The following is a 14,108-nucleotide window of genomic DNA, read 5'->3' on the forward strand; positions in this document are numbered from 1 at the left end:
AAATGGAACTTAGGTTCTACCATCATAGACGGGGACAGCCAGCTTGTTGTGAAGTACTTAAAAGGAATTCTGAAACATATTCCATGGAGAATTTGGAGGATATGGGAGGACACTATCAACAATATGATTACTCTCAACAGTTCTAACGCTTATAAGTTTGTGCCAAATCCAGCTAATGTTGCTGCTCATAATTTGACCACTTTTGCTTTAGTTCATCAAGTCCAAGGTTGTTGGACTAGCTCTGAAATCCCAACTAATATTGTAATGTCTGTGAACAATATTTAATTGTTTTGACACATGTCTCTTAACTATTGGTTGTAGCTTTTATTATTGGAATGAATAAACTTAATTGTAGGATAAGTCGTTTCCTTAGTTAATTATCTCACGGCAGTTGATAGGGATTTTGTTGGCCGAGTTTAACAAATGGAAACGAAAAAGTAAATGTCATCTGTTTGGTCGATATTGGTCCTTAAAACCATGTGCTACGTTAGCATATAAGATTGCTAGAATTTGGCTGGAGTTGTTTTGACCGAGTTCGATAGATTTTCATTACTATAAATGCACAGACTATTTTCTTTGAGAAAAAAAAAACTCAACCATTCTAGCTGCCATCCTCCCCAAGAGAAAATAAAATTACTTCTGGTAAAGAAAATGCTTTCCCTTTTCTTTTGTCGCTTGAGATGATAGAAAACCTGGAGATAATTAGAAGATATTATGTTACTGTTCGTTAGGGTTTTAGTTCTTGCATCGATGCTTTATATTTATGGTATTGCATTGCGATTTCAGGTAGGCGCAACACCAATTCTTAAAATTGTTTTGATCAAATTCTTTTTAAAGTTATTGACTCATGATTTTAATGTGATTGCTATTGTAAGTGTGATTATCTTTAACATACTTTGACGGGATACGAGATATCCTTACAAATGGTTTTGTTTTCCTAAACCCATGTGGGGCTCCCTGGGGTGAACAGTTGTTTGTTTAATTCTTTTATTGATATTGGCTCCCTGGGCGAGCGATTAATTTATTTGATTCTTTTGTTGATATTAGTTCCCTGGGGCTAGCGGATGATTAATTTTTATCATATTTGATGGGATACGAGATATCAATGGAATGGTTATTTCCCAAACCCACGTGGGGTTCCCTGGGGTGAGCGGATTATTTTGTGTTTGTTTTTAAACAAGCTCTCAAAGTGTGAGCAGGCTCACAAAGGCGAGTAGTATTATAAATGGGTCGAACAAGTATCTCGGGTAAGGTTAACCTTAATGGTTTGACCATATTTAGATTGATGATTGCGTATTTGGTGCATCGTCCGATGAACTACAATCGTGCTTGATCCCTTTGGGTACGTAGGAAGCCGCTTGGCGGTTCAACACGTGGAGTTATAGAAATTATGGTTTTTTTTTATATTACAAGTTTCTTATAAATTAGCTGTGATTATAGTTGCTTAATAATTTTGGCGAGTCCTTGTTGATATTTGTTAACCTCACGTTAGATTAATCGTGGTGAAGGGAAAGAACGGTTTTGAATCTTTAATTAGTTCTTTATGTTTAATTATGTTTTTAAGATGTAAAAATTCGTAATAAATTAAATATGGTATAATGTTGAGTTGACTATAGATATACATTAATTATTAATAGTTTTTAGTATGATTCTTTTTGCAGTAAACGCTAAACATCTTCAGGAATCTTTGTTGTAAATTTTAGAATTTTATGAGTTTTGCAAATGTTTTTAAAATAACACTTTGTACCGGTATTGAAGCTAGAAAATATCCGACAGTTTCAAATGTCTCATAAACATCCTATTTTAAAATTATGATTCACTGATTTTTAGACCTTGGTGCCTCTTAGAAAATAAACATCCATCCTTTATCTTTCTAAACTGATAAGTCTCATCCAATTTTGAGTTTTGCGTGATTTTATATAATTTTTGTAAAACAGAATGTCACAGTTTTGATTTTCTGCAGTGCTGGTCAACTACATGTTTGACCCTGGTCTTACGTTATTAAACTGAATATCAAAATTCTGAAAAATTGGTACTTAATAATAATATAAGTCAGTGTGGTATCCATATAATTATTATAAATTTCGGAACTCATATGGAGCCTATAAAATTTGAGGAGTCTAGCTTTGTCAGTTTTCAGTTTTACAATTTCGTGTTGAAATCTTTATTTATTAATTAAATCCTAAGACTTGATGGTGTTAATATTTTTTATGTGAAACTAAAATATATTTTGTTTCCGGTGGTTTAAAATTAGGTTAAATCAACGGTTATATTTTTCCTAAATAAATTTCTAAGTTTCCTCTGCGATAGAATTATCAAAACGAACATAACTAAATTAGCCAAAATGAATTATTTAACGAGCTTAGGCTTAGTAGCGGGGCTTCGGCTATGATATTTACATAGCACTTCGGGTTCTCGGGAAATGGATTCGGGCAGGATCAGCGCCCGAAAATCGGAGTGTTACAGTCTTGTTTTTGTCCGTTTGTTTTTTGTTTTGTTTTATTACCAAGGTAATGCTCTAACAGTGTCGACCACGGTTCTCGTTGATAAGTCATGCTGTTATTGAAAGTAGTTTGTTGTGTAACAGCATCCTACTTCCCAATTCCATTTTGCCAGTACTTTACTTTCTGTAATAACAATATAATTCATTACATTATCTCTTTAAACTAATTTAAATATCCTTCTTCCTGATAAATTCATTCAAAATATGATGAATAACATAAAGGGAAGATCAAAATTTAACAAAAGAAATTATGCATGGGTGTGTTATCCTTACACCCATGGATTCCCAATTACATATTGTCTTCGAAAGCACATATTATGTTCCCAAAATGTAGTTTCAGGAAATCCTTTTTAACTTATATCTACTGTCTGACTTGCTAGTGCATCCGCTGCCTAGTTGGCCTCTCTCTATATGTACTGGATTGTATGATGCCGAATGGATTTTCTGACTTGCTAGTGCATCCGCTGTCTAGTTGGCCTCTCTATATATGTAGTGGATTATATGATGCTGAATGGATTGCAGTAGGTCTCTCATTTTGATCATATGTCGTAAACATCATGGTGCCTCGATCCGTCTGGTGATGAAAGTGACTAGGTTTTGTGAGTCAGACTTTTTTCTATTTTATATTTGTTGTTCTGACGCTATAAACAATGCCCCATGCCTCACCACTAAAGTCTTGGTTATTTCCAGAAGTTGTGTCGTTGCTATGATCATGGAAATAAGCCAATAACTGAACAAAGATTACCGAACCTGGTCATCCATTTAGATTAAAAAGTACTTTATGATGGATATCAACGATAAACAATCGAGAGGAGATATGAAAATGTAGTTTTGTATATATCTGATTCGATTTTCATGATTATATATATACTAAATGCTATTACATAGTTTTTAGTAAATAAGAGATCAATTCATCGAGACGTGGATGAATCAATTATTTTAATTGAGATTTAGGGCTTGTTTTTTTATGAGGAAAACTATCATATGGAGAACTCGGGGATTTTTGAAAAGGACAAGAAACATGAAAACTGTATATCTGTAAAAGAATATAAATTGTGTATTTTTCAAAGAATTAAGAAGACTTATTATAGGAGATATCAGTGGTATCAAGCAGAAAGCGAGAAGGAAGTGTTATTTGATTTTCACTACGTAGATAATGATTTTACTCTCTATCTAAATAGAGGAAGCGCTTAATACAAACATCTTTTATTGTGGATCCCACTACTACATAGTAGTAGATACTGAATATCTACTATATAGCTAGCGAAAAAAACAAACATGTTGTTACATATCTATATGTACTGATGTTTATAGTTTTAGGCTTGAGACACTATTCATGTCATAACTTGTATGACTGAAAAATAAATTCGGTCTTGTTTTTTTTTAATTAATTTAGCACTAAAATTTAATCATCATCATCCTCATTTACAAAAGAGTTGGTTGGTAACCGAGCAATAAGCTGGGCACCAATCCCCTTCAAAATAACAACCACAATTCTATGAAAAATAAAATTACTAACTTTCGCATTGAAGTCGTGGCTAGCTATATAGGACCAGAGTCTCTTTAGGAAAGCAACAAAATCCTCACCTAGCTCTCAAAGTGTAGTAAAGGCCAAAACCCCTAAATTGTAACCCCGAGCTCTGCATTTATCAAAATATTTCTTGTGTTTCCGGGTAACTGCATTCGAGATAACACGGCCAGGCACAAGCGCACCACCACCAACAAAGGGAGAGACTTCGGTAACATCAAAGCAGGTATTTTGACCATTATTTTATCCATAGACCATTATGTCTGTCGGTCTTAAGGTATAACCATCATCAGCCAACAATCCCAAGGCCGCCTCCTTTCTGGAAGGCACACCTGCTCTGTAACAAGCATATGCTAAAGTATCACGCATTAAATCATGGCGAAACTTCAAACCAACTTCTTTGGCACAATGTAAAGCGTGATCACCGTGTATATATATATATATATATATATATGTATATATATTTTGCATACAATATTTTTATGAATTTTTTGGTAAGTATTTAAAAAAAAATATTTTCTCTAATTTCAGATGATCCCTATAAGAAACAAATATCAATTTGAAATGTTACCTTCTCTAAATACGAAGAAACGAAGATAACAATTTTGTATATATTATATATATACATAAGAGTGTAAAAGTAGAATGTTGTTTTGTGGAAAGTTATATGCATCCTCATATTCTTTTTTTTTTTGATAAGAATTCCTTTTTTTTTTTTAATAAAGAGAAATTTATTGAGATTTAGCAGGGACTGTGATCTTTTGCCAGAAGGCCACAGAAACCTGAATCAAAGTTTTCATAAGATAAAACTGACCTTGTTGTTTGCCTAACATGTTTTGCAACAGCATCTGCCACTTGATTATCATCACGGCTTACATGAATAAACTCACAAATTAAAAAGCTAGAGATTAAGTGTTTGATCTCTTTTATTAAGTTTCTATTTTCCCATTGAATGAGTAAGGTGTTCCCATTAATGGTGTCAATGACTAGCTTCGCATCAGCTTCAATTTGAATGCTTGTATACTTCAGTTCTTTAGCCCAAGAGAGTGCCTCTCTGACTGCCATACATTCTACTACTTCTGGATTCAGTGCTCCATCTCCATTGCTCCCTTTGATTCCAAAGCATGAACTTGTGTGATCCCGCAGCACAATACCAGTGCCAAAAAGATTAGAACCGTGAATATATGATCCATCAACATTAAATTTAACCACACCAGCAATAGGATGTTTCCAATTAGAAGTAGGATTACTAGCATTTAATATTGCAGACTGAGATGGATTAATGCAATGCATATGGGAAGCTATGTGGTAGTGAATTTTATGCACAATAGGGTGAGGGTTTAGAATTATTCCCTGAAATACGACGTCACATGCATCCTCATATTCATTGATACATATTACGATAATATGTAAGCATGTAGTTAAACATACTTCAAAGTTTCCGTATGCAAGATTGTTAGTTTCATATAAATATGACCACTAAATTTCTTTTAAGAAAACATTATAATGTACATTTGGCATTCAAAAGGCCCAGATTTTGAGGTACGCCTAGAGCCTCCAGAAACTATGAAACGACCCCTCCTGCTCTTAAAGTGATACCTGTATCGGTTAAGAGTCAATCAGACTGATGCGAGTGATTTCAGGATGGCAGAACGGAAGACTGGAGTTTGCAGAGTTCAGATTCACCAGTTATGGGTCAGCTTAGTTTACCTTCGTCAGCCGCTCTGATTGAAAGAGGGACAATCAATCCATTGCACTTTCGATCTCGGTTGACTAGTTCCGGCTGTTTCAGAATTGACGTTTCATACCCTTCCCACGTGACTCTGGGGTGAGCCATTCCCATTTCGACAATAAGGCCATTGCACTTCTGATCTCGGTTGACTAGTTCCGACTGTTTCAGAATTGACGTTTCATACCCTTCCCGCATGACTCTGGGAATCCATCAGGTGAGCCATTCCCATTTCGATTTCATCAAATAGAACAATTAGTAATCAACTGGATATCCTTAATTTCACTTGGCAAAAGACTAGAAAATTCATCATCACTGACTAGACAAGAAAAGCTCTTGCCAGTATAGAACGCAATCTCTTGTGTAAACGGTTGTTTTCCCCCGTAAACATTGATGCATTTTAACTTTTAAGATGGTGATAATGGTTGATTGCCGCTATTTGACTATTGAAAATATTAAAAACTGAAGATATTTTTAGACGTGGGATTAGAAGAATCAAAATAGATAAATTTATTAAATTCCAGACTAGATGACTAAACCATTCCCAGCTACATGGAATGTATTGTCCCTTCATGAACCTGATTTGCAATCCTCTATGGCGAATGAGAGCGACTGATCCTTAATATTATACAAAATTCGTTTATTAGCTTGTTGCATCGCTCCTAAAGCAAAAGCTACCCAATTAGTATCTCCACCGATGATGCCTAAACAATAAATTCCATTAGATATCATCACGAAATTAGCTTTGTAATGAGGAATAATGTAGTCGGCATGTTGAAAGTGAAGTGTCATGAAAGGAAATCCGACAATAGTAAATGCTTCTGGTATTTGGAAGCACAGACCAAAATCTTGTCGGGAACCAATATATTTAACGTCGAGCTCGTGAAAATGTGCCTTCACCAAATCTGCAACTTTATCGAAATGATCTTTATACATAACGGATATTATAGTACCAGAATCAATGGAAGTACCGCCTCCCCCTTGTTTGTTAATCTCGAAAGTCCCCTTAGAAAATCCTACTCTTTTATTACCTACACTAATATCTTCTAGATTTAAGTAATATACCCGTGTCAAAAAATTATTCACAACAATGGGTGTTGTGTGTACTTCTTGATCTCCGCCTCCGATTGTTGTATCTGCACCAAACCTTAAATACGTATTCGATCCCTCAACATTCGGGTCATACGTCTCCAAGCAGTAGGAAAATTTACCTTGTCCAGCATCTCCTAATTGATTTACAAAAGACTATTCTCCTGATCCTAGACCGAGTATTTCTGAAATAAGATCAGGCTTGCCACGTAAATGATTATTACCTAAGAATTGATTGAAATTGTGTTGGCGAAACCCATAACCCATTTTTAAATCAATACTTTCAAGGACACCAGTATTGGAGCCTACAGTGAATTTTTCTTTAACAACAATACTAGACGTAAATGATCCAGTTGCATCATCTTCTACATAAGTGCACTGGCCGTCAGCATTGCACTTACCCTCGCAGAAACGATGCTTATTACAAGAAAGAGGACGATATGTGATTGATGAATTCCAAGGATAAATTGGCGTATCTTGAGTGAATGTTTTAGTGGCCCCTTCGCATTGAAGCCACGTAAAACTACTACCCGTGTCAACCATCAAATAATAATTTAGGAATGGTTGTTGTTGACCTTGAAAAGAACCTATACGAATCTGTGCAACATAATACATAGATGGTTCGAGAACAACATGAAAATGTGCAACGTCGGGGTTTATGGACCGTGTTGCATTGATTTGGAATAATATATGTGACTCCATATAACGTGCACGAGCTTTAGAGTGTTGAACGAGTCTATGAAGCCTTTCTTCTCTTGTTAAATGCTCACCTGGATATAAAGATGATTCTTTGCAGTCTATATGAATCATCTTGATGCTAAACCCTTTCTTTTGGTTCACGCCAATGACCGAAACATGAGTGATTGACAAAAGAAATAAAATAAAAAGAATACCTCTCCCCATTTTTGAGCTAAGAAGGATTTTCATTATACATCACAATTACAGTATGTGCAATACTGAACCCTTTAACTTGTAACACTACATTTTTCATAATGAGAAGATATATAAAATCTTACGGAATTTTCGATATTTTTGAAATTTAAAGAAAATATTTTCTTAGCCATTCGGAGTCGTCAGATATAATTTTGTCATGAATTTTATTAAATTACTAGTTTGAAACCCGTGCTACGCATCTGGACTGCTGGATTTTTTTTTTTACATTGTTGGTTTATGTCCACTGAGGCGGGGCGACCGGTCCCAACAAGAATTCAAATAGGCCAATATAGAATTACTACCCAACAAATTGACAATTAACAATTAGAACTATGTAATTGTAAATTTCTAATAAGTAAAATGTGTAATATTATTCTATTCTAAAAATCTCACATGACTTGAAAGCTAATTTCAAGCAATCGAATAAAGCAGTAACCAATTCTTCAAATAAACTAAAATAAATCGATCTAAGTAATCTCAAAAGTAAAATAGTTTGAATTATAAATATTAAAGCGTAATTAGATTATTTCTTTTTTAGTATGTTACCAGTGCTACACACCGGGTATGATGAGGATTGTCCCATTTGGTGAGGCGGGTTTTCGCCGCGCACCTGTTTAAGAAGGGGTACCAATTAACAAATGCAGTACACCAATTATCATTTTAAATATTAGAACTAAATTCACCAATTACAAGTTGTTTAAACTTTTGGAGATTAAAAAATCCTCTTAAAAAAATACAATTGAAAAATTACACTAACCTTTGAAAAATTACAATTGAATAATTCGTAAGGCTAGATTTGTAGTTTGCTACTCAAAATAGCACTGCACATATCATTATTCTTGCTAGATTTTAGAATACATATTTCTTGGCTAATTAACTTTTGCAACTTAAAAGTAAAAAACAAAGTCGTAATAATATTCTACCTTAAAATCCTAATAAGGACTTCCAGTTCGGCTAAATCATGATTGTACTTCACTATCAATACACTCCACCATCTGCCTTACGTACCATATCACATAATTCTTTTAAGAATCAAGCATCCAACTCAACTACTCTTCCAGACTCCAACTCGCCTCAGTAACAAAACAAAAATTACACTCACTATATAGTTATATTAATAGTGGGTATAAGAGACACTAAAAAAAATGATAATATAAAATATGTTGCAAAATAGTGCAAAACATATGAAGTGCTTTCCTTCGAAGATGATGTAATCAAAAAAATGTACTGATATGTCTTTGTTCAGAAATCATATATTAAATATATTACAACCTCTAGATCGTTCAAAGTATATGAAGTGCTTCCCGTCAAAGATGATGTAATCAAGAAAATTCACCGATATATCTTTCTTCATAAATCATATACTTGTGTTAAGAACCAATAAGCGACCAAATCAATTGCTCCTCCTCTAACTCTCTGTAATTAAACGAAAAATCACGCTCACTATATGGTTGTATCAATATATGATATCAGAGACACTATAAACATGATATTAATAAATAAAAAATAGATAGCCAATTCTACATATTGAAAAGCATATGAAGTGCTTCCCGTCGAAGAACATGTGATTAATATATCTTTCAGAAATCATGTATTTGAGATACTAAAAAAATGATATCAATGTTACATGTATTGCAAACTCTAAATAGTGCAAAGTATATGAAGTGCTTCCCGTCGAAGATGATGTAATCAAGAAAATGGACCGATATATCTTTCTTCATAAATCATGTACTTGTGTTAAGAACCAATAAGCGATCAAAACAATCGCTCTTCTAAGATCCAACTCTCTAACGAAAAATCAGACTCATTATATGATTGTATCAATGTATTGGAGACACTATTAAGAAACATAATATTAATAAATAAATAATAGATTGTCAACTCTACATAGTGAAAAGCATATGAACTGCTTCGCGTCAGAGAATATAAAACCAATGAAAAGTGCTACGATATCTTTCTTCAGAAATCATATACTTGCGTTAAGAATCAAGCAGCCAACTGAACTGCTCCTTCAGACTCCAACTCCGTATAGTTAAATGAAAAATCACATGACTATATAGTTGTATCAACTAAAACTTTTAAGTTCCATTTTCATTTATCTTGAAAGCAGGTTATTTCCCCTTCTCACTCAATTTCAAGTCCATCATATGGGTGTGACCTTCTTTAGTTTTAGTAATGAGTTTTGATTAATTTGTGTTTTGATGTTCGTGTTATTTTATGATGATCTTCTGAATTAAACCCAATGATTTCACTTTAAATTGTGCGCTTCAGCTGGTATTTGATCTTTGTCAATCCGAGAAATAACACCATGGACTTCTTGTAGAACATGGTTTATGTTTGTGGGGTGTATTGTTGTTGGCATGTTTTGTAAATCTGGACTCATAAAAGATGCTAATACAATGTTTGACTTGACGAAGTGCCTAAACGTAATATATCTCCTCGAAAGGTTTATATGATATATTACAATTATGGTGGTTGTACCAGCCCTGCTGGTTCACAGAAGTATAAGGTTGCAATTCCACAAGTTTGCTACAATGCTTTGCAAGCTATTGAGAAGATTGCAACAGAAATGTGTGTTGATCGATATGGGAGTTCATTAGCGGTTTATTTGATATCTCCTGATGGAAGAAGAAACCAAAGAGGATTTTAGGTTTGATAAAAAAAATGAAAACATGTAAAAGGGGGTACTTTTGAAACAAAAATTCTCCATGAACTGCTGAAAAATCCGTTAAAAAAACTCATCCCCTCACAACAACGACAACTTGTTTTTGCGGGAGACTAAACCCAACTCCTACAAATCCGAGTCTGAATTTGTACACACTCCTTAACGAGTGTGCACGTAACATTTCAATATCTATCCTTGATTTAATTTAGGGAGTTATGTAAGGCCAAGCACTATGGTGCAGGGCTTCCCTTCCCTATTCCTCAAATAAAGTGATGGAATACATGTCACAAGGCAGCCCGCCCACTACGGTGCCCTTTTATCCCTTCCCTACATGATGCGAAAATTGAGTTTCCGTGTGAACGGTGCTATACGGAAATTGAGTTTCCGTTTTTTCTTTTCCCAATTTTTCTTTTTCCGCTGGAATATATTTGTTTAGGTAAAGAAAGATAATTTAGAGAAAAAAAAGGAGATATAATAGGTAAAAAATAGATATTATATGTAAAAAAAAAGTTTTTATAAAAAGAAAGAGTGAAAAATAAAGTTTTAGGATAAAACTAAAAGAGCCAAATACGGAAACTCAGTTACCATCAAATATACTCGGTTTCCGTAAGGCATAAATTTTGACGGAAACTGAGTATCCGTCTCATTTCCCTTCCCTACTATCCGGATCAGATGTGATCCACCTAGTAAGGAAGGGAAGGGATTTTCTTACTTTTATAGGGATATGAGAAACCATAGTGGTTTCCAACTTGGATTTTTCTATACAAATGAGGAATAGGGAAGGGAAATGGACACTATGGTGCTTGGCATAACGAGGATCGAGATTCTAAACATGAAGGGTAATAGGGACAACGTTAAATAATTAACCAATCAAAAGAGTGTATGTTTGGGGAGTGTGACTGTGAACAAATTTGTACTCTTACAAATCCTGACAGGAGGAGTCCATTGTTGTGTGAGGGGCGGACGATTTTTTTAACCTCGCGTTTTTAGGGGCCAACCGAAAGGATTTAGGGGTCATCAATTTATACCCATCCAAAGACTCTAGTTAAGGGGTACCCTATATGATATTGAAGTTACATAAATGCCCTTCTGGTAAAACTGTATAAAAACCAAATCAAAAAAAAATTCTACTCATTTCAACTCTTCTTCTTCCAGTTTCATATTATCTTCCGATTGTGGAAGAAAAAAAAAACTTTCCCTCGTTCTTGTGTTCAACCGAAACATCGCCGCGAATCGTAAAATCAAAATATCGTCGATTCGTTTATAAAACAATGGATAAGGGAAATGAAACCCACATACCTAGAACCAAAAACGTTGCTCGGGGTATCGATCCAAAGATTGGAATTTTAGCAAGAAATAAAGAAATTGTTGCTGCAAATGAAGAAGAACGCGAAGAACAAGTACCCGTCGATGTAGTCGGTGGTGGCGATCAAACACTTCGTCAACTTCAAATGGCCCCAATTAGGTAAGAATCTACCATTTTTGGGGTTTATTTCGCTTTAATTCAACGAATCGAGAAAAAAAATTTCTAGGGTTTTCGGTTATTTATCCAGATTCGGGCGATATTCATGCTTATTTACTTCCGAATGTAGTCGTGTTCTTCATTTCTCAAGAACATCGACAGTATTTGGGAGAAATATTTGATGGTTATCGGCCGAATATTGTTGGCCATATCTTCCTGGATACAAACTGGTAATAATCGGTAGTTTAATGATTTTTTTGGCTCCCGAATATATTTAAGTAGACACACAGTATTCGGAAGTACACTCACTACCGAATATATATATATATATATATATATTGAAAAAATCTCAAAATTTTTGATATAGGAAAAATCCCACTTTGGGACCAGTATTTATTCGGAAGACAATATAATGTTTCATACCTCCGATTGTGTAGGATAAAATTTTAGAGTTTCTGAACTCCAGTTGATGAATATTCGGTTGTAAACATGTTTAAATATATTCCGATTGTTTTTCATTCGGGAAAAATATGTGTCTTCTTACTTCCGAATTTGTTCATTCGGGTTATAGTTGTGTACTTTGTCTTCCGATTGTGTAGGATGAAAAATTTAGAGCTTCTGAACTCCAATTGATGCATATTCGGTTGTAAATATGTTTAGTTAGCTTTCGATTGTTTTGTATTCGGGAACAATATGTGTCTTCTTACGTCCGAATGTGTACATTCTGGTTATATTTCCATACTTTGTCTTCCGATTGTATAGTTTGTAAATATTGTTCCTTTCTTTGTTGTTTAGACAAAGTCGAGAAAGGAGGAAGAAAGTGACAGCTAGTGCTAGGAGGGAAAGGAGTGCCAAAGATAATTCAAGTGCTCAACAAAGCTTACAAGAACAAAGCAGTCAACAAGGAGTGCAACCAAGTGCTGAACAAAGTGTAGAACAATAAGGCAGTGAACAAGGGGTGTAACCAAGTGTTGAACAAGACGCTCAACAAAGTGCAGAACCAACTGCTCCACAAGTTACACCCCACCATGAAGTTGAACCAGTTGATCCAGTGCCAAGATTAGAAGAAGAAGGATAACCAAGTGGTACCCAAGAAGCCAAAAAAGGAAAAGATTGTGTAAATAAGGATATTGCTAAGAAATCATCACATCTTGTCCCTCAGCACTTGAAGAAGAAGGGTATTCCAGCAGGCGCAATCCTTGGGCTACCGGCGGATGGAGGAAAATTGCTATTTGGATACAAAGACTCATGGGCCAGAGAAATATACGAAACCGAGGCAATAAAATTACTATTTTTTATTAATGTATTGTCTATGTGTTATATCGTAATATTTGTATTAAGGATTTTTTTATGTACTTTAATAGGATCATCAAGATGCGGTACGTCTACTCAAACCTACCGCCGCACCAACAAAAATGCTTGCGTGGCCTTTATCCGGTGAATGTGAAAGGTTCAAGTCAATTGTTGCCAACTCGGGGTTAGCTAATGCCACCGAGAATTCATTGTTGGAACATGATCTTGTGGCCATATCGGCGTTCGTGGAGAGAATGTATCCTGAGACCGATATTTTCCATATGCCGTTTGGGGAGATGACGATTACCCCGGATGATGTTGTGCAGATTCTTAACCTTCCCGACCAAGGCACAGCTGTGAAGTTTAACTACACAAAGCAGTTAAGTTGGGCACAACTTTATGCTCTCACTAAAAAGTGCTTAGGTTGGGATGAAGAGACAACAACAACAGATTTTAGGAGGCATGCAAGTTACAGAACAAGACAGATTAACATTACAGCTTTGATGAATATGTTCCGAGGCACCTTGGAGAAGGAAAATAATGGAACGTTAACTGATGAGCAAGTGAACCACGCTGCCACCGCATATCTCCTTTGTGTATTGGGATGTGTCATATTCCCCAATACTTCTGGCAACCGGATCGACGCCAACCTTATACAACTTTTGGATCCTCTCCATGAAGTCGGTGACTATTCTTGGGGCACGACATGCCTAGCATTCTTGATGGAAGAGTTGAGAAAGGCTTCGAGGCTAGGAACCTCCCAAGTTGTCGGGAACGTGGCTCTATTGCAGGTTTTTTCTTTAACTCTATAACTCACTCTAGTTATTCGGTAGGCAATACATATGATGCATATTCATAACTCCAAACTATGCATATTCGGGAACATGTTACTTAGTTTTACTTCTG

The 14,108-nt window shown here is 35.2% G+C and overlaps 1 protein-coding gene across 1 annotated transcript; it reads right to left on the reverse strand.

Annotated features, from left to right (window-relative positions):
* Positions 1-6,330: 6,330 nt before the first annotated feature.
* Positions 6,331-7,659, reverse strand: LOC113291337 (aspartic proteinase nepenthesin-2-like). The gene is made up of 2 exons (XM_026540883.1): positions 7,074-7,659; positions 6,331-6,986 (listed from the first exon to the last, which is right to left on the reverse strand). Exons 1-2 carry the CDS (start codon positions 7,657-7,659, stop codon positions 6,331-6,333), a joined length of 1,242 nt encoding a protein of 413 aa, XP_026396668.1.
* Between the last annotated feature and the right edge of the window lie 6,449 nt (positions 7,660-14,108).

The sequence above is a fragment of the Papaver somniferum genome, chromosome 6, assembly GCF_003573695.1.
Source record: "Papaver somniferum cultivar HN1 chromosome 6, ASM357369v1, whole genome shotgun sequence".
In the NCBI taxonomy this organism is placed as follows: Eukaryota; Viridiplantae; Streptophyta; class Magnoliopsida; order Ranunculales; family Papaveraceae; genus Papaver; species Papaver somniferum.